The sequence below is a fragment of the Apostichopus japonicus genome, chromosome 5, assembly GCF_037975245.1.
Source record: "Apostichopus japonicus isolate 1M-3 chromosome 5, ASM3797524v1, whole genome shotgun sequence".
NCBI classification, from domain to species: Eukaryota; Metazoa; Echinodermata; class Holothuroidea; order Aspidochirotida; family Stichopodidae; genus Apostichopus; species Apostichopus japonicus.
In genome coordinates this window covers 3729414-3751841 of record NC_092565.1, presented here as the reverse complement: position 1 = coordinate 3751841, position 22428 = coordinate 3729414, and the positions used below count along the sequence as shown (strand labels likewise).

General features: G+C 37.8%; 1 protein-coding gene across 4 annotated transcripts in view; it reads right to left on the bottom strand.

Moving 5' to 3' along the window:
• The window catches only part of LOC139967339 (uncharacterized), a 62792-nt gene that overhangs the window by 39349 nt on the left and 1015 nt on the right, over positions 1-22428 (bottom strand). For 2 of the 4 annotated variants that reach the window (XM_071971025.1, XM_071971026.1), the window contains exons 2-17: positions 20281-20427; positions 18712-18778; positions 17459-17564; positions 16173-16344; positions 14046-14118; positions 11973-12159; positions 10694-10939; positions 8811-8946; positions 8274-8378; positions 7880-8062; positions 6447-6640; positions 6140-6167; positions 5243-5406; positions 1852-2023; positions 684-791; positions 178-309 (exon numbers count right to left, since the gene is read on the bottom strand). In XM_071971025.1, the coding sequence (XP_071827126.1) occupies positions 178-309; positions 684-791; positions 1852-2023; positions 5243-5406; positions 6140-6167; positions 6447-6640; positions 7880-8062; positions 8274-8378; positions 8811-8946; positions 10694-10939; positions 11973-12159; positions 14046-14118; positions 16173-16344; positions 17459-17564; positions 18712-18778; positions 20281-20377 (2170 nt within the window). In that variant the 5' untranslated portion in view covers positions 20378-20427. Of the gene's footprint in view, positions 1-177; positions 310-683; positions 792-1851; positions 2024-5242; positions 5407-6139; positions 6168-6446; positions 6641-7879; positions 8063-8273; positions 8379-8810; positions 8947-10693; positions 10940-11972; positions 12160-14045; positions 14119-16172; positions 16345-17458; positions 17565-18711; positions 18779-20280; positions 20428-21083; positions 21667-22428 lie in introns of those variants that run through there. The other 2 variants (XM_071971027.1, XM_071971024.1) reach the window with 2 other exon arrangements.

Sequence of the window (22428 nt, the reverse complement as noted above, 5' to 3'; positions counted from 1 at the left end):
CACAAGATCATGAAGTCATTTTAAGATTTCATATTAAGCTTTATAAATCTTGATTTACCTTTATAAATCTTGATTTACCTTTAAAAATTAAAAGGCAGGTAAGATCATGTTTGGAAAGAAGGTTATTTTTTACTGACTTTTTGTAAAAAAATTTACTCTACAGCCATGATGACTCACCTGTAGTTGGGACCTCACAGAATGTTCCAGTAAAGTCTTGAGTACAGGTACAAGTGAATCTAGTTGGTAAGACACGGTTAGTACAAAATCCTCCATTCTGGCAAGGGGAGGACTGACATGGAAGAGATGTTACTGAAACAAATAAAGGAAACAACGATGGTTTCTGTAAGAACGGAAAATCATTTGACCAACCTCACAGATGGATGCAGAGAGAGACTATCTATTTAAGAGTTGAGTCCTATATTGGAATGCTAATTAAAGAACACCCGGAATGATTTTTATAATTGAATTAATACCAACAGGTCACTGCATAATTGATGCACAAAGTGAAACAGCAAATTTAGGCATTACTTTAACAATGCAATATTTACATTTTTGTGGCCAACTTTTTTTTAAAAACTTTATAAGGCTTTTGTAAAGGAATTAGGAACTGTAAATCGTAAGACACAGCACACTTCTGAAAGAGAAAAACAGGAACTCTATGATCAGTGAAGGTTTGTAAGTACCTTGACAAGTCAAACCAGCAAACCCCGATGCGCAGGTACACTGAAAGCCGGTGCCGACCACAGTACAGGTGCCTCCATTTCTACAGGGTGAGTTTGTGCACGGAGAAGCTAACAAAGAAACAAAGACAGTGTTAAAATTCAACGATGGTATAGCTACAAGAAGTATTTCAAGAAAAATCACCCTATTCACTCTAAATTACTGCACTACTAAATATCCAATCTACAAGCAAGGTTTCCTTGTTTTTGTTTTCTCATTTCTCTCTCATATTTTAGTAGAAAACATATATGTACGTGTTACAACAGTCCGTTGCAATAGTTAATGCTATGGAAATACGTCAAACTTTGTTTCAATTTTCAATTGGTTACATGAGCAGTGTATCCTAATACTATATAAACAATAATTCATTCATACTTAGTAAAGATTCCTAAATCCTATGGGTCCATTCACGTCAGCTGACCGTGGTTAATCCTGTGAGTAACGCACGGTAAAATTACGGGGCATCACTTTAATAAATCTTTGGTTATATGTAACCAAAAATGTTTTGTTTTATGATTTTTCCCCCCCACAAATGGTAGTGTATGAATGAACGGGGTTAATCAACGGTCTAGCGTGCGTTACTCACATGATTAATGCACTCCGGGTGTTAATGCTATCGCTGGATGCACTCGGGCTCCGCCCTCGTGCATCGCTTGCATTATCCCCCAATCGTGCATTAAGTCTGTGAGTAACGCACGCTAGACCGTTGATTAACCCCGTTCATCAATTACTTGCACTGAATGTTAAGCAACTTAAATATTGTTCAGTTATAGATGGGTATGACATAAATACATACGATATTAACCATCATCCAATTGATTCTTCTGTACATTCAATGACATTGTATGAGAGGGCTTTTACCTGTCTGGCATTGTGCCCCTGTGAATCTTGTACCAGAGCAGTCGCATAGGAAAGATACAGGACTACATACGATATTAACCATCATCCAATTGATTCTTCTGTACATTCAATGACATTGTATGAGAGGGCTTTTACCTGTCTGGCACTGTACCCCTGTGAATCCTGTACCAGAGCAGTCGCATAGGAAAGATGCAGGACTACATACGATATTAACCATCATCCAATTGATTCTTCTGTACATTCAATGACATTGTATGAGAGGGTGTTTACCTGTCTGGCACTGTACTCCTGTAAATCCTGTACCAGAGCAGTCGCATAAGAAAGTTGCAGGACTGGTATCGATACAGTTACCTCCATTCATACAGGGTTGACTATCGCAGGGCTGTCCGGCTGCCACTCCAACCACGTTAATCCTCCATCCCAGGTATTGATGAGTATAGCACTGTGCGGGAAATGGTCATCAGAAATTGACTACATGTCTTGCTCGAAAGTCATGTGACCCTAAACTACCTAAATCAATTTTAAGTAGTTGCTGGACTTCAAAACAGTACATATCGTGTTTCTATACAGCTGACAAATCTGTACCCAACTGTGATATGTATTGGCATGAAAGATCAATACATATTCATATTGCTATGAAAGAGTATACATATTCATGAGGGGCACAATGCTACTTAATGACCTTTATAAGATCAATTAGAATTACACATTTCATGGATCAGTCGATTACTGAAGTAGCCAGCAACCAAGGTTTATAGGCAGCAAACCATCCTACTGTATCACCAGTAGGCTACTTGAAGATTCCCAAAAATAAAAATAGGAAAAAATAATTAGGTGAAAAATAATGATATATTAAACAAAGCAATCATTCAGGCAAACACCTGCATTTAAGTCCATTATGCATTCTTCACACTACTTGTACCTCTTTGACGAAGGCTCAACTATAGAAGAAGCTGACATGTTTTGATAAAGACAGATCTCACCGATGATTCCATAAAGATACTGATGGCAAAATGTAGATAACTTTGTCAAGTTTGACAGCCCGGCTACAAAATTGATCCCCCCTCTCTCTATTCTGGCTAAACTGCCTACTGAAGCCCTGTGTGTAACTCCTGTCCATGCTGCTCACATTTTCTGTATGCATCTGTATATGAAAGCCCATATACATGAGCATGTCCTATGTGAGCACTTAAAGATATCCAAGACTCGCTCCAAATGGAACATCGCCCCCTAATAAAATGTTTGCAAGTTCATTGCAGCTCCCATGCATATCACTGCAGACAGCCTCTACTTACAGTCTGTTGAAATTTGAGACTTTGTTATTACTGGCCACCTGAGAGTATAGACAGCTGTGTCACGGCTATACCTGATAGTAAACCAATCACCCAGTATTAGCAAAACAACAGTACAGCTGTGTCATGGTTATACCTGATAGTAAACCAATCACCCAGTATCAGGAAAACAACAGTACAAGCTGTGTCACGGCTATACCTGATAGTAAACCAATCCCCCAGTATCATGAAAACAACAGTACAGCTGAGTCATGGCTACACCTGATAGTAAACCAATCACCCAGTATCATGAAAACAACATCACAGCTGTGTCATGGCTATACCTGATAGTAAACTAATCACCCAGTATCATGAAAACAACAGTACAGCTGTGTCATGGCTATACCTGATAGTAAACCAATCACCCAGTATCATGAAAACAACATCACAGCTGTGTCACGGCGTCACCTGATAGTAAACCAATCACCCAGTATCATGAAAACAACAGTACAGCTGAGTCATGGCTACACCTGATAGTAAACCAATCACCCAGTATCATGAAAACAACATCACAGCTGTGTCATGGCTATACCTGATAGTAAACCAATCGCCCAGTATCATGAAAACAACAGTACAGCTGTGTCATGGCTATACCTGATAGTAAACCAATCACCCAGTATCATGAAAACAACATCACAGCTGTGTCACGGCTATACCTGATAGTAAACCAATCACCCAGTATCATGAAAACAACAGTACAGCTGAGTCATGGCTATAACTGATAGTAAACCAATCCCCCAGTATTATGAAAACAACAGTACAGCTGTGTCACGGCTACACCTGATAGTAAACCAATCACCCAGTATTATGAAAACAACAGTACAGCTGTCTCATGGCTACACCTGATAGTAAACCAATCACCCAGTATCATGAAAACAACATCACAGCTGTGTCATGGCTATACCTGATAGTAAACCAATCACCCAGTATTATGAAAACAACAGTACAGCTGTCTCATGGCTACACCTGATAGTAAACCAATCCCCCAGTATCAGGAAAACAACATCACAGCTGTGTCACGGCTACACCTGATAGTAAACCAATCACCCAGTATCATGAAAACAACAGTACAGCTGAGTCATGGCTATAACTGATAGTAAACCAATCCCCCAGTATTATGAAAACAACAGTACAGCTGTGTCACGGCTACACCTGATAGTAAACCAATCACCCAGTATTATGAAAACAACAGTACAGCTGTGTCATGGCTATACCTGATAGTAAACCAATCCCCCAGTATCATGAAAACAACATCACAGCTGTCTCATGGCTACACCTGATAGTAAACCAATCACCCAGTATCATGAAAACAACATCACAGCTGTGTCATGGCTATACCTGATAGTAAACCAATCACCCAGTATCATGAAAACAACAGTACAGCTGAGTCATGGCTATAACTGATAGTAAACCAATCCCCCAGTATTATGAAAACAACAGTACAGCTGTGTCACGGCTACACCTGATAGTAAACCAATCACCCAGTATTATGAAAACAACAGTACAGCTGTCTCATGGCTACACCTGATAGTAAACCAATCACCTAGTATTATGAAAACAACATCACAGCTGTGTCACGGCGTCACCTGATAGTAAACCAATCACCCAGTATTATGAAAACAACAGTACAGCTGTGTCATGGCTGTACCTGATAGTAAACCAATCACCCAGTATTATGAAAACAACAGTACAGCTGTGTCATGGCTATACCTGATAGTAAACCAATCACCCAGTATCATGAAAACAACAGTACAGCTGAGTCATGGCTATAACTGATAGTAAACCAATCACCCAGTATTATGAAAACAACAGTACAGCTGTGTCACGGCTACACCTGATAGTAAACCAATCACCCAGTATTTTGAAAACAACAGTACAGCTGTGTCATGGCTGTACCTGATAGTAAACCAATCACCCAGTATTATGAAAACAACAGTACAGCTGTGTCATGGCTATACCTGATAGTAAACCAATCACCCAGTATCATGAAAACAACAGTACAGCTGAGTCATGGCTATAACTGATAGTAAACCAATCCCCCAGTATTATGAAAACAACAGTACAGCTGTGTCACGGCTACACCTGATAGTAAACCAATCACCCAGTATCAGGAAAACAACAGTACAGCTGAGTCATGGCTATAACTGATAGTAAACCAATCACCCAGTATTATGAAAACAACAGTACAGCTGTGTCATGGCTATACCTGATAGTAAACCAATCACCCAGTATTATGAAAACAACAGTACAGCTGTCTCTTGGCTACACCTGATAGTAAACCAATCACCCAGTATCATGAAAACAACAGCACAGCTGAGTCATGGCTTTACCTGATAGTAAACCAAATCTGGCGTGTTGTTGTCGGGGGTCCATCTGAGGATGCCAGGATTGGTCCCAGCCTGACTGCACATCTGAACCAGTGTAGCCCTGTACGTGTCAAAGGTCGAATGAACAAGAGGATCTGTAGTTGTGGTGTACTCACAGAGAGGGCCAGCTATGAAGGGAGCAGAAACAAAAGAAGTGTAATCTTACAGTTTGACAAGATCACATCATTCATTGAATGGGCACTTGACATCAAATAATAACGTCAAATATCAGTTATGTAAAACATAATTGTTATATGAAATGACCTTTTCATGTAAATATAGTTCTCATGTAGGTAAAATGATGAACAAGGTCAATTTTATGACCAGGACTGCTGACACAGATGCAACCAACTATTTTATCCATTTTCTGCTTAATTATCTTCCCATCATTATATTACTGTAATTAGTAATAGTTATCTCAAATGAAGGTTCTGCATATTAATAAAGCCAGGTACAAAGTCTCACATATAAACATGTCTGTCCTTTATTATTGACAGCTCTGAATGCACCTCAATACTTCTTGGTTCAATTATTTTTTTTATTTATATCGCATTTTAAATAATGTATTGTAGCATATATCCATACTCATACACATTTAGTCTGTTTTCTACAAACAAAAAGTGCCCTTTTCCACAAAATTGAATTTTTTTATTTCAGTCTCCTTTCTCAACATATTTCTTCAACTAGCTAACAACACAAGTCAAATCCTTGCATCGTTGTTGCGGGTCCCATACTACCTGTGCATTAATCATCAATGTATTCACCAAGGTTCTCTCACATAACACTACACTGATAGTTAAAACCATACCATGTCTCTGAACTTGTAACGATAAAAGCTGAAAAGCATGACTCTATACTTACACTCGGGTCCAGCATAAATCGTTTCCGACTGCAGAGATAAAATTAAAACAAAGATATTCGTGGACTTGCATCCAATTAAGCAACACTCTTGCTCCTACTTATAACACACTGACTGATTAATAAGGGGAACATCTACGTATTCCAAGATACCAAAATATTGGGGAATATATATATATATATATATATATGGTGATTTTTCAATGGTATGCCCATTAAAGAGGAAAATATTGTAGACAAAAACAAGCAGAGAGATATCGACATACAGATGACACTGGTAGGGGCTTGTCCCAAATGATATTTGACTTACCTGCTGCTGAGCTGGGGTTTGTTGAGAGTAACCTCCTCTAGGACTATCTGTGATATAGAAAGGATGATAAATGGCGGGTACGGTCGGGTCATTACCACCGTTGATCACGAATGTGTACTGTACCCCTCTAGAGACTGTTATCACAGGGATGAGAGCTTGGTTGATGTACCATGCAATACCCCAGCCTACCACACCTGACAGAATGGAAGTGGAAAAAATACAAAGAAATTTTGTAAGCAGTAAAATGTTTCAAAATCAAGAATGAAAATGGTTTGACCAGGTTTAGCAAATCAAAACGAAGTTTGGAAGGTCTTCCACGAGAGGCAAGAACAGCAAAACGGCGAGAACTATGATATATTGATTGCTACATCTTGAAATGATATTTTGGGAATTTTTCAACCATTTTTCATTAGCAATTGTCTGTAGTTTACATCAAGCTGAGTTTCAAGAACATGTGAAATATTTTGGTTCACGATGACCAACTTTGCAGGTGCTCAAGTTATGTTCAGTTAAGTGGATCGTATTAATGATGAATGTTCGCATTAGGACGCACGATTGCAGGATTCCTGCAATTAATCTGGAGGGTCCCGCAAAAATATTTTCTCCTGGGGGCATTTCCCGCTACATTTCCTGGTACTTCCTGCAACTTGCACCATTAGTGTAATACAAATCTTGCCAATAACAAGCCAGATATTATAAAATTTGTTGATTTTTGTAATGAGTAATGTGATTGGTCAAATCCTTCCAAAATGAAAAAAACTGGCTTGGTTAGTGTGGCACTGCGCAGTGTGTATTGCATGTATTGGAAGTAATGGTCGATCGAGTGCACTGTATGTAATATATGTGCTCTAAATCTTGGTGCATGCATAAGTTAGTACATCTAACTTCTAAAATCATGAATTCCCCCAGCCCCCCCCCCCCCCCCCTCAGAAAGAACATTTTCACGTTTTGTGTCCATATTTCATCTTTGGCTTCCAAAGCCCTACATTTTTCTTAAATACCAATTCATTTTCTTTTGTTTCCTACAGTGCCAACAAAAGGAAAGTATTATGCAAATTGCAAGGTAGCATTTCTATGTTGTTCGCCTCCATCTAAGATCTTGTGATGTTTCTTCACAATAAAATTCAAAATCAAAAGCTAACGTCAGAGAGTTCCATCTTCCGATAATTCCAATTGCTTTTGGGAAAATTACTTGGTTTTGCAGGAAAGCAGAACGATGCATATGACTGAATAACAAAACCTAATATACAAAAACAAAGGCACTCCTCTAAATATCATTTTTTCTAGTGGATATGATAAACAAGAACTGCAAAGAGGGGTATGGGTTAGGGCAGTGATTGACAAATGGTTGCCATTGTTTACCATAATATTCTGCATGATTTGGAGGTAATTAATCCAAGGGACCTCAAAGACTTATAATGAATGACAATCACCTGTGATTCCATCGACTCCACGAGCTCCACCAGAGGGGCCTATTTGCGCCGAGAATGTGAAGGGAGACAATGCATTGATCGGTGGAATTGTCCAGGGTACGACAGGGGTAGTGGGCTGTGTACCAGTTGGAACAAATGCAGGGCAAGTGGATGATTGCCTTATAAAGTTAATCTGAAGATCACCTTTTAGACAAAAGGAAAGAAAAAGAGAAAAAAGAATCTTGTTGAAAATTTAATACTTTGTGAGTTTAAAAGCTCTCATTAGGAGAAAAACAAAAAGGTTTTTGTTATAATGGAATACAAAATCTACTGTCCAAACAGTTAAATTTGATTATGAAGTCCTGGAAAAGGTGAAAGTAGTGTTCCTAACTTCCAAAATGGATGACGCACTCACCGGGGGTACGTGTGACGTGTCTCGTTACCAGATCATCATCATTGATGTTACCGTAGGCCCACGAAATGAAGACAGGTCTGTTGGTCGGTATGTTTCGGTCGAACTCTGTGCAAACAAATCAACAAAAAGAATATATTTCAACAAACTATACAACAAAATTGTGGAAAGTGAAACCTTTAACTTCTTCTGAAAATAATAAACATGAATGCACATCTACCATGCAGATATTTACAGAAAATCAAACTGTCGGTTGTTCCTCAGGCTCAAACTAGATCAAAATTGAAAGAATGGGGAAATTTTGCCCTAGCTTTGGAACTAACTCCAAATGATTCGTTTATGTAAAACATTAGATAAATTATTTATGCCTTCACTTTTTGGCACCCAGACTAGGGGACCAAACTGTTCCACTAGACAAGCAACACAGTGGCGAGGGCCATATTGTGAGGGAAGAGAGGGAGCTGCTGTAGGGGGCTGCTGTAGGGGGCTGCTGTAGGGTTTAAACATATAGAACTGATAGGTAGGAGTCCTTTGATTTACCTGCCTCTCCGATAAGAGGTTTCTCATAGGTGATGTAGGTAATGCCATCCCTGGTTTGACTGCTTATTAGTGTAGCGTTATCCATACCACCAACACGGTCGTCAGGACATGCTCCTACACCCGAAGCTGCCAAGCACTGAGAGAATAAACAATAAAAAAACAATATTTGAAACTGCACCCTTTAATACCACTGCCATATCAGTTTACCTGACGCTGGCATTTTAAAAGGCTCTCGTGGTAGATCGCAGGAAATTTAAGCTTTGCAAGTGACTTTTCCACGCTTACTTCCTTTGCTAGGCTTGGCGAATTGATTACGTAACACACAGGCTAACGTTACAGACTTACAACCTTGAAAGGTGAAGAAGTGGGCGGTGGCGAAAAAATGAACGTCAGTCTTACTAAAGGGCGGATTTTCAAATGCACGGTCTTAATGGTCATCAGTATTGTACCCAAATATGCTAGAAAGTAGAACAATGATTTAACTTATAAAAAAAAAAACTTAAACTGAAATTGATGACAACTTTTGAAATATTTTGCCCCCACTGAGACATTTGAACTGTCTCATCAATGTCTGGAAATAACTGGACCAGTCAGAGCCTTCCCATGAAACTACCTGAGATGAGTCCACAATTATTAGCATTCAAAATTTTCATCTTTTTTTTGGGGGGGGGGGGGGGGAATACCAATGACCTTCAATGGTCAATTGGACCCATCCTAAAATACTGTAATTAAACCAAATAGTTAGATAAATATTCAGAAATGTACTTTCTGCAAATACTGTTTTATGGGTCTTGACTTTTTTCTCAACACTGAGAAGGTTCAAATAAGATAACCAAATGACTCTAATGGGAATAGTGGAGGATTCCAGTCACTGCAACTGGTCAAATTTGGTGTCCCTAACTCAATTGCTTTTGGGTAAAAGAATAGATATTATGCTTGACATAAATCTCTCATAATAAGTCATTTACTCCATTCAAATATTACCCTAGATTACCCTAGATCCCGTAACTTTTCCAGCCCAATCAAGCCCTCAGAGATTGTAGGACGTTGATAGGTATCTTGTTCTCTGATCGATCGTAGTGACTTTAAAACACACATACATATGTCAGGAAGAGCAATTTAATTTCTGTGGAAGGAATTCCAAGCCAGGAAGCTGCAATGGTTTCGGACAGTCTCTTAATTGTAGCTATTTTGTATCTATTTCAACTTAAACACAGAGATACTATCCAGAGAGGAATTCAGTTTCATTGTAATGTATCTCAAACTGCATAGGCGTAGGCGGCAGGGGAGGGGGGCTGGGGGGCTGCAGCCCCCCAACAACCTTTTTTGTGAAAATTCGGGCAATATGCTGAGAATTTTTTGGGCACCTACTGAAAGAAAAATAATTTGCAATGTGTTTTTCAATGGTTAAACTGATATTATTATTATCATTATTATTGTAACAACTTCCTCAATAATTATAACCAATATGGAAGGGTAATAACATGGCAAATGATTGTATGTTATTGACATGCGATGTAATAACAGATGCATGCCTATCAGACATGCACATTAACATGTTGAATTTGGTTATATTTTTCGGGCAAGTCATTACAGCCCCCCCAAATCAAATTGGGCTCCTACGCCTGTCTCAAAGCCCCTGTGGGCATCCATGGGGCTAATGACCCAGAAGGTGTGGCGATCTGTTAGCCCAGCATAAAAGTGTGGGTTAAATTTTAGGGATGGTAATCATAATATACACATCACTTTACCTGATAGTTGAACATACTGCGTTAAGATCTCAATACCTTCCTTTCAAGAAGAAAAAAAGTTACTTCGTAGTATGTAATTTCTGTCATAAATTGATGTATATATACTAGTGAAGGAAAACTGAATTAACTCACAGGTGAGTAGGCTTGTAGAAAGTAGTCAACCACCATAGGTTGTCCTGTTGCAGCGCTGATCCAAGCCACTGTGACATCCGACCCAACCATTGATGTCTCCACAGAAGATCCGCTGACCCCAAAGGCCATGTACTCATCCTGTTCCACTCTGCCTCTGAGCTGAACACAGATGACACCCCTCACACTGTCTACCAGCCAGGCCACCTGGAATTTATCTTCTTCCAAAACTTCACAGTTATGAAATATCTAGAAGAGTATAAACGATAACAAGTATTGAAACATATTTAATAATGTGGAACATGTTTTTATACTATGTGCATATAGAAAGACTCAGGAAAGGTCAGTCTTTTGTTGTACTGTTTCAATAGTACCAATTGTGATAGCAAAATTAACCAGTGACCTTCAAGTTTGCATCCTTACAAGATTAACTAAATGATGCATTCTGAAGAAACTGCTTTCAGATGTATGGAACGTTTGCTGTGCTTTTTGAGTTCAGGCTACTGAATGTCCTCTTTAAGGTGCAGTTTCTGTTGTTTTTATTCTAAAAGGGCATTGAAAGAGAGGAGGCAGAAAGGGGAGGAGGAAGGGAAGGGGAAGGGGAAGGGGAAGGGGAAGGGGAAGGGGAAGGGGAAGGGGAAGGGGAAGGGGAAGGGGAAGGGGAAGGGAAGGGAAGGGAAGGGAAGGGAAGGGAAGGGAAGGGAAGGGAAGGGAAGGGAAGGGAAGGGAAGGGAAGGGAAGGGAAGGGAAGGGAAGGGAAGGGAAGGGAAGGGAAGGGAAGGGAAGGGAAGGGAAGGGAAGGGAAGGGAAGGGAAGGGAAGGGAAGGGAAGGGAAGGGAAGGGAAGGGAAGGGAAGGGAAGGGAAGGGAAGGGAAGGGAAGGGAAGGGAAGGGAAGGGAAGGGAAGGGAAGGGAAGGGAAGGGAAGGGAAGGGAAGGGAAGGGAAGGGAAGGGAAGGGAAGGGATGTTGTCCTTTAATTGCAAAATCAAGCAGCTAACAAATGCTAATCTGTAGTCATGATTCGACTTTTAATCTTTAAATTATTTTGATCTCACTTAACAGTATGCAAATGGCTGACAATGGTCAGCAATGGCATAACTTGTTTCATTTAAAATCCAAAACTTGGGAAATGATCAGTCACATCTTTAAAGTTATATTTTCAAGACCATATACTGTACCAAAAGAATGCAAACTTGATCACAAAAACAATATCCAATAAAGCCAGCTCAGTGTGGGGTGATGAGTAAATATCAGTTCATTTGCTTATTATATATAAATTTACTTTTGAAGAAGAGGGGAAGAACAACGGCACTGATAGAGGGTCCAGAGTGGTCGGTAACGCGACATGACCGAAGTCCACTCTGAAGGCCTCACACCAGACGCTGAGGTAGTCTACATCGAAAACAGTGACACCATCTGGTAGAGTTATGACAATAGTCTCTCTGTTATACAGAGACAGGGGCTGGTCTCTGAGCAAACAAAAAAATACAGAGAAATAAGTTAAATTAATAATAAAATTAATATTAGTCTTCTGAATTGATGACAAGGACTCAACAGGTTCTCTATGTATCACACAGAGACAGGGGCTTGGTCTCTAAAATCGAGTCACAAATCTTGAATCGATTAGATCCATTCTAAATTGTTCACAAGATCACCAATGAATTTGTTCTTTTAGCAAAACTTGAATTTGTCTACCTTTGGTGGATATATCAAAATAGCATATATAATATATAAACATTAAAGACAAGATACTGTAGTCTGTTGAAACATATTTTCACAACTAGCACAATTAGATTGGGATGTATATAATAGTATAGATCATGCACACTTAGGACCAACATAACAGCTCCCTCTGCCAAAACATTGAAGATACCCATTGAAGTTCATATGAAGAAATAATTGGGCAGAATGCTGTAGTTTGATCATCACAAACTAAAGATGAGTACTTCTTAGAGGGTTAAAGGCCATCACTGTTGCCCCCCAAATATGCTAGAAAGTTGAATACTGGTCATCGGCAATGCTCAAACTTCAACACGTGTTTTATTACCACCTACAGTATATATCTCTAGGTCAGGGATTCCTTAACTTTATCCAAACAGGAACCCCCTGTGGATGTCAGACTTGTCCATGAACCCCCAACTTTTCGAGACAAGATCTGAGTCATTATACTATAATACGCATAACAGTGCTTCGTAAAAGATCAAGTTTGGCTCTTTATCTTCATGACGTGCTGTCATGTGTACACCAACTTCGTCAAAGTCATGAGGCCTGTGTCTGTTTCATAATTCAGTTATTTATCACATGCACGATACGGTACTACTATGGCAATTACATATGCGTATGGAACGCGAAAAGAGTTTGTCAATAGGTACGACTTTTGTACATTACTAAAATATATGATATATCAGATTTTAGTTCAACAAAAAGGACTCTAGTTTTGACATTCAGAAACGTCTCACGAAGCCCCTGGGATGGACTCACGCACTACCTGGGGGTTCATGCACCCCAGTTAGGGAACCCCTGCTGTAGGTGTTATGCACACTGAGATATTGAATTATCAATTTTGATAATTCTCAATTTTTGAGGATCAGAGCCTCTAGGGAGGTACATTTTGAAAACTTTCAACAATTTATAGAATTCTAAACTTGACGTCCCTGTATTAAAATTTCAAGGACCTAAATGACCAAATGTGAAAGGTTGTAACAAATGCAACAATATACAGACTATATATTATTTCCCTTCAGAGCAAATGACCTAGAGACTGGCCTAAACAGAGGGGAGGGGATGAGGGGCACAACCCCGCTTCCTAATGTCTGCGGCTAAGAGGCACAGGCAATATGGTTCTTGACGATATTGCAAACAGAAGGTGCGTTATGATGCAATAATCATTAATCATCTAGTGTAGTGCCATGAAGTGTGTGCATATGCTGGCACTTTATGCCAGTTTAACATGATGTTACAATTCTATCTCTATAACTTTTCCTTCATAAAGCTTTTAACATATTTCTTATAAATTGTACTTTCCTATTTATAAATGCAAACTTTGTTGCCAGATGACATATACATTTGAAAATGCGCCCTTTAATACCACTGCCATAACAGTTCACCTGCCTCGGGCATTTTAATAGGCTCTCGCGGTAAATCGCGGGAAATTTGAGCTGTGCAATTGACTTTTCCACACTTGTTTCTTTTGCTAGGCTTGGCGAATTGATGATGTAACATACAGGCTAACGTTCCAGACTAATCACCTTGAAAGGTGAAGAAGTGGGCAGTGGCGAATAATGAACGGCAGTCTTACTAAAGGGCGGATTTTCAAATGATTACAATATGTCTATCACAACCAACCTGTACTTACATGTTACCATTTTCATCAGCAACCCTACGACCACTGGCGGATGGAATACCTTGACCGACCCAAAAGTAAACAGCTGTAAGACATGACAAAAACTCATTATTATACAAATCAATTTTTCTCCAAAATCAAAAACATTGTAGGTCGGCCTCGATCTGAAAATTAGCCACCAATGGATAACAACTATGTGAGACTGTGTAAAGACTACGGCAGAGATGAGTTGTGAACAATACTGGTATATGTACCGGTATATACAACCAAACTCAAACAAAAAAAATACAAATTATAACCAAATTATATGTGGATGACCGCTAATGAGCAATTTCAAGATAATCAGTTAGTTAATATGTGATTTCAATCGACTAGTTTGCCCGGGGAAAAAGACATAAAAATTGGATTAGGAAAGCAAGAAGATTACTTGGTAAAGTTTATGCCACTATACCATCTCCCCATTTGACATGACCCAAATGAAGTAGAGGCAAATAAAAGCTGAAAAAAGTGAAAGACTGTCAGGCATATAGACACCTTCCCAGTTCATGATTCGGCCTAGCTGTATTAACCAAATACACAAGAAGACTCACTGTATCACACACTCACTCATCCATCAACGCTGTGCATGTAACAATTCTGTAAAAGTCTACATCATACCCTGGTTTCTGATCAGCCTAATTATAATTAAACCAGAGATTATTATGCATGGAACTTCACATCTGCCTCCATCCGAGTGACAGTTAATTATGTCCTTTTCATGCGCTAACATTCATGGTACATATTATTACATGCCACTGAAATGATATCTGGGAGGCTAAACATTAACTTGATCGAAAAAGAAAGGAAAAATGAAAAAAAACAGCAGGCCTGTGATTTGGTCAATGTAGACAAATTTGACTTAGAAATTGCTTCACATCAGTTCACACACATGATGTCATATCTATAAATACTGCACTTCACCGGTTCTACGCATTACAAGTTAATACTATTGTAGTAACAGAGGGGAGTTGGCTGCCGGTACGATGCGGAATACACCGGTTCTTCATAAAGTTCATGAGAATTCACACATTTACAAGGAAAGTTGTTATTATACTGTACTACAAGAAATGATTTATCCTTGAAGAAAACCACAACTATGACACAACAAGTCAGTAGATGTTTACTGGGGCATACCAAACAGCATATCATTCTCATCCAATCTAGCTATAACAATATAAAGTTACATTTCACATGCAAAAACAAATTCTCAACATTGTTTTGTTAAGCTATACTGTAATACCTAAAACAAGATAGAAGGGTTTATTAGTAATATCTTTTTAGCTTGTGAAATATCATTCATCAATATAATTGGTACCCCTCTTTGCACTTTTCTCAGGATTCTGACAAAACTTGTGACCATTTCTAAATTTTCTCAATGCCATGCATGGCACCCTTCACACTGCAAAGAGTTAACTTAGCTAGAGGCTTGAACAGATGTGTCAGTGACTTTAACTTGCTTTGACTATAATACAGGGCACAATTTTTAACCATATATCCTGCAGTGGTCGTCAGAGATGACCAAATTTCTGTTTGGACGACCAAAATCAGCTTTGTAGGTTGTCTGGTTGATGACTTCATTTGGTTACATATAAATTCATATTGCATTGTAACTATTACATACCCCCAAGTAGGTAAAATGATAAATTAGTATCCGCCCCCCCCCCCACCTCCAAGCTGGTTCTATTCACCAAGCTACACAACTCTCTTACAGTGTACATATATCGGTCACAGCTGTTGGGACAACCCAGCCTGGTTGTTTGAGGGACAATGATAATTAGCAAAAAGTATATAGAAAATTCGGAAGTTGGACAAACAAACCAGTATTCTAAAAATTCATATGCTCAACATATAATTCATAGATTAAACAAGGATGTAAAGGAAATACAGAATTTCTTTGGTGGGATACTCATTCTTATAAATAATCTTTGGTATGCACATTTTGAAACTTGATTCAAACCCTATGATTTTGTTTTAATACCAGTCTAATAGTCTAAATATTCTGCAGCCACTTTCCTCTTCACAATTCCTGTTATAATTCCCCAACCCAGCCCCCCCTTCCCCCAAACCCTAGCTCCTCCTCCTCACTACAAATTTACCTACCTGGTGCAGTATTATCATAGCTGAAGTTTTCCAACCTGAACTGTTTTGAGTTGATGATAACGACCTCGTCAGCACGAATGTTGTGTTGGATCGGTGTTAGACCGAGAACTCCCAGACTGATAGCTCTGGGAAGAGCCAGATTCGCAGGGATGGAGACATCGGCCAAAAGCGTCTGACGGAAGTAATTTAATGACGGAATACAATCAACTTTGAGGAGTTAGTTTGGCTGAGACAAAAGTTACAATTGTTGTGACAGGATTTCTCCTTGGGAGTGTCACGTGACACACACCCATCACCTGACAAACCTCTCCAACACGTTACGAACATTGTTTGGCGCGTAGTGCAATCAACCGATAGCATCCTCTGAAAATTAGGCATCATGCCTGGGAGTTTACATCCACAGCTTGTAGTAACTTGCTGAGCCTTTCCCAACGAGACTCATATGCTCAAGAAAGAACTTGGGACCCGACAGGCGAACAGCTTTAGTCTATCCACTACCGATCCAGAGATAATTACACCCCCCCCCCAGGGAGAATGCACTTCATAGTCCAACCACCTACATGTTCGCAAATTTATAGAAGATTTAACGCACAAAACAAGCAGAATTATCTGTCTTATCAAGGATTGTCTTTAATGGATTTAAATCCCAATACTTAATGCACGATTTTCAATGAAGTTTGTTATTTGATCTTTCTAGACGTTGCGGATCTCATAACACATTGACATCAATAGGTTATCATCAACCCTCGATACCAAACCATACAGTACTAAAGGCCCCTTTCAGTGCTCATCAGTTTAAATAGACTGCCACTCAAAAACTGGTCTTCAACTTCCATTTCCTGGAATGCATTTGCTTTTCTTTTTATTAAATGGTAATAACAGTATAGTTCTTACAGTGGAACAAAATTGAAAAGCTAAAGGGTAACATACAGTGTTGGAATATAAAGTAAAGGAAAATATTATCTAGAATCAATGAGATTGACAGGCACCCATCTTGACAGTATAGGATTACTTAATCAATTAAGGAAATAATACTTAATGAAATCTAACATATAATTGAAGAAAAAAAACATGGAAAATTAAGTTAATAAAATTAATAAAACTTGGAAATTCTTTTCATAAATTTCTTGTCAGACGTTGGTCAATAGATGACATGGCTTTATGTGATCACTACACAAAGAGAGGATCATAAGCTGTGATTGCAAATTGAATAAGTATAAACTATAAGAAAATAAATATAATTTTAAAATATATTAAATATTATAAGTAACAAATTATGGATTTACCTGTGAGCTGGGAATCCAGATGTATAGGATACTAAAATCTGTGATACTTTGACTCGGTAGACGTAATATAATTCTCTCATTTAGGAAGCTTCTGAGGGGTGCCGATCTGGGAGTACAGTATACAAGATAGAAATTTGCATATTGTGTATTGCACATTCAATAACTAGATGAGGGAGAAGTCATTCTGTAGCCTCACATTTCACACACTATATGAAACATATATATATATAGAGAGGGAGAGGTGGAGAGAGAACGTCAATTCAAAATTGCCAAAAGGCTGACTTGATTCTTATGCATAGATCACAAAGCTTTATCATACACAATGAGAACTAAACCCTGCTGCTATCAAACACACATAACAAGAATAGATAGAGTTAGAGAGACTGAACTAGGAGGTGGGGCCAACATTCCACCCACCTCTCAGCTTCTCAGTAACAAAAACACAAATACCAACAATTTATCAATTTTCTTAGCAGTCATATCTTATAGATCTACAAAAGAAATAACATATTTCTCTGGTTTTGTTTGTTGTTATTTCTGCTCTTGGTTCAGAAGTTCTTTTTAGTTTATTTTTCTTGTCTTAAATATCTTATTTCCGTTTAACCCTCTTTTAAATATCTTATTTCCGGTTTCACCCTCTGTGAGCCTGTTTCATAATTGAGGTCACGGTATATGCATGGGTATAGATATCGTCTCACAAAATAAAACAATGAATTTTGAGCATATGATATAAATATCTGTATGAAACATCTAACTGCAGAATTCTCAATCTTCTACTAAAATCAAACAATAAAACACATACAGTGAATAATTTTATTACTATTATACATAACTAATGAACTTCAAAGATGATCGTGGAATCTCTCTTACAATGCAACACAACTATAATATGACTCGAAAGTGTAACATACTAAAACCCCTAGGGCTCAATTACCCTCAATTACCCTTTAAAAATTATTTTCATTTTAATATGCTTTTGTATATAATTTATATTTATTAGGGTAATGCACTGACATGTTTCCAAGTAATGACCAATGTTTAATCCACATCAGGTTTCAAAACATTTGTTGTAAACATTCGGCACTACTAGGTGAAAATAAATTTAAAAAGCTGTATACATCCTTTATCATGTTTAATCACAAAGAATGCAATCTTAATGTTTTTTTATAATCCTGTCTATCCACCATGATTACCTACAGAGCTGAGATTGAGATACTTTTATCTTTTAAGAAATAAAATCAAAGTTAACTTACCTTTCGCCTTCCAATGGTAGAGGTGACCCTGACCCTAATTGTCCTCCAATGTAGAAGAACGCATCCTCTTTTGAAAGATGGAAACAGTGAAAAAGAAATAATGAAATAGATGGAAGAAATAATTATCCTCAGTGGCTATCCAAATGCTGTTAGTAACAATTACTGAAATTTTGTTTTCATAGATTTATTATTTAACAAAAATTTTTTTTAGAGCTAACTCCACACAAAACCAATTATAAACACCTAATTTGCAGTGGATTTCACTGTTCAACAGTATAAACAAAGATGCATAAACTTCTATGCAAACTGTGCAATGTTTGCATTCAATTCAAGGAAAATTCCAGAAGGAATTTGATTTTAAGCTAGTAATTTTTTTTTATGCACTGGCATTTTGTAAGCAAGTGGCTACAATTTTGACAATCTATGCCTTGAATGTTAAGCAACAAACCTAGTATTGTTGGTTAAATGATGACAGTATTTATCAAACCATATTTATTGCACAATTGCACATGCAAGTACAAAGTTACAAAAACCTGGTCGATGGATATTGTAATGACCGATCGAATTAAAGAAGGCAATTACAACAAAAAGAAGATTTTTAGAAGACAATTTATTATGTTCTAAAATTAAGAGTCAAATCATCATCATACAAACTGCTACCACACTTTAATAAACACTATGTTAAGGGTGTGAAGACTCGCGCAAAAAGAAACGTATATTGCCGGTAATTTGACCTTGTTTCGAATGAGGTGTAACAGAAGTGTTAAACACCACCATCGATCCCAGAAAATACACACACAGCTTGCTACTGTCAGCAATTAGACACTAGTGTACAGTCAGTTCATACAACTGCGGTCAATACCCACAGCACATTATACAAACGAAACAGCGATGGACATCTCAGGTCCAGCTAAAGATAACAATTAAGGTATCACGTTTCATTACTGTCTGCATTTTGTAGCAACATGAACAAAACGTCACTTAAAGCAACAGAAAGTTAACTTTTTCAGATGGCCGCACACGGTTTGGGGCGAGTCGTCAATGCCTTTAAGTTTCAATGCAATACACAGTCATTGATTTGGTCACCATAGTTATGCTGGCCAGCACTAGGCAAGTAGTACCGTGAACATTACGATGTCTGCAAGTATCGATACTGCTCAGTAAAGTTCATATTTGTAATATGCTTCATACCCTGGCTACATGAAATGAACTCATGCAAACAGTAAATGGCTTAGACATGCACAAACCAAACAATGACATCATTCATTTTTTAAAACACAAATTAACAAAACATATCTCTCTTAATTAAATGCAATTTCAAATCAAGTAGGCCAATTGTTAGACTGGTGTGGAACTGCTAACATTTTTAGCATCACTTTCTTATTCGATGGTGCATACCTCTCACAAGGCTACACCGGCCTAGCCTATATGTCATCGATAAAACTGGAAGCAAAATTGTCTGATAACATCGTCGATGTAAAGGAATAGAAATACTGTTCCGAACAAACTGTATGCAACTCATAGACAGCTATAATGATTTAATCATTTTAATCGTTTGAGCACACTTACCTCCCGTAGACGAGATAAACGAAAATGCTTCAATCACAATGACATCTTCATCTGCAGCATACACAGTGCCCACAACAAATGAAGTCTGACGTTGCATTAACTGACCAATCAGACGGCCCAAGGATTGTCCACAGGCAGGGTGAACAGCTTAAGTAGAGAAATGGAAGATAAATAGGTGATAAATATACATAAATATATCTTGATGAATCTTAATGACGAACAATATATATGTAAACACTATATATCCAATGAAATGCAAGATAACAGGAATTTGACCATTTTAACATCAGCAAATTAAGACTACCTCGCAAAACTTGATGCTTGTATACTAGGGCCCGTGGACCAGGAGAAAATTGGCAACTCATGTCCACTAATATTAATGAACATTTAGTCTGTTATCAATCATTTGCACAAACTTTAACCAAATTTAAGACACTACATTTGTCATGGTAAACTTCTTAGGGTTTATTTAGTACAGATGGATATTGGCAACACAATAATAACATTGAAATTAAGATTGGTGATCATGGTAGTATGACAAATGCTCCATGAAAGTATGATAAATAAGAAAATACCATTGGCCACTAATTTATGGAATAACCCACAAACATATAAATGAATGAATGAAAGAAGAATTTTGTTGGAGACAACAATACAGCCTGTTAGTCTTAACGCTACTTATAATAGCTATTTCTAAACCAATTAAGAACCTTGAACTGAAAATTAAAAAAACCCTCTCCCAAGTTCATGAAAGATCCCTCAAACATTTTGATCAAAAATAGTCACAAAAAACATCGACATACCTAACAAGGAAATGAAAATCCACAAAAAGAATTGAAGTTTCACCATCTTTGCAGGAAATCCACAACAACAGTAAAAAAAACAAAAGAACAACAATGGTTTGTCCCTTTTAGAAATGGCTACGTATGTATTTCTAATATTAAAACGGCACCAGTGGGAAAACTTGTTATTCACGATATATCATCCCCCGATATATGGAAAGTTTTGTTAATATGTTTAACAACAAGATTTGATAGAAAATTTACAACATGTCAAACACTAGTGTTGCTGAAATTTTACAGCAACAATAAATGTGACCACTCCGAATACTAGAAAATGCTATAAAATTGGTCTGCATCAGGCTATTACTTCTGTAGTGTATTAATTCTACTTTGGTACGTGCCTTGTACTATCCCTTACTCTACAAGTCAACTTTTCTTTTCTCACTTTACACACACTATGTACTGTTTAAACTTCCAACACCGTTATATATCAAGGTAACCATTCTCGATCACAACACAATGATTTATTGTCTGAGTTATTGTCTCTGTATTGTTGACTCAACCTTCAGATGGAGTGATATAGGTTTATATTTTATATTTAACTTTAAACTTTTGTTCAAATTCAATTTCTTGACCATGAGATGCATCTACTCATTGGATCCTGGTATTATGCCCAAAAAGAAGGGGAAAAATTTCTAAACCAGTTGAAAACTCCAATTTATACTGGTCTTATTTCTAGGCTTGCTCTGTCTTAAAATTTGGCTTGCAAATGACTCATTGATTGCCTAAACCTATCAGTAACCAAACCAATACCAACTCTAAAAGAATTTGTTCCATCAGACTGGCAGTGACACATGTCCTTGGTCATCATACTTGAGTGCATATCATTTTGAAAAGATGGCTCAGATATATGCTGCGAAATTTAAATGACCAATTCTGCCCTCATTCGCTTTCAGTGATTAGAGATTGTGAATTAGTTATAGTACAAGAAAATGTATTCTGTAATGCACCTTAAAATAGAAATTAGTCCATATTGCTGTGAAATTTAAGTGATACGTCCGTCGACATTGTAACTAATGTGTGTATTCGTAACATGGAGTCTTAAAGTGACTTAATAATCAAAATAATAATCAGCAGTTATTTTTAAGACGCTTAAGCGACCACAGATGTGGGAGAATCCCCAAGGGCTTTATGGATTACATCTTACACTTCGGGTGGCTTCCAATACAACATTTTGACTCAAATTTAGATCTATTCAATTTAGAAAGTCATTTCCGATGGGAAAATCGTAGATTGCTCTTGGACGAAAAATCCACCTGGCTGTGTATCAAACCCGGAACCTCCCAATTACTAAGCCTCATTGCTT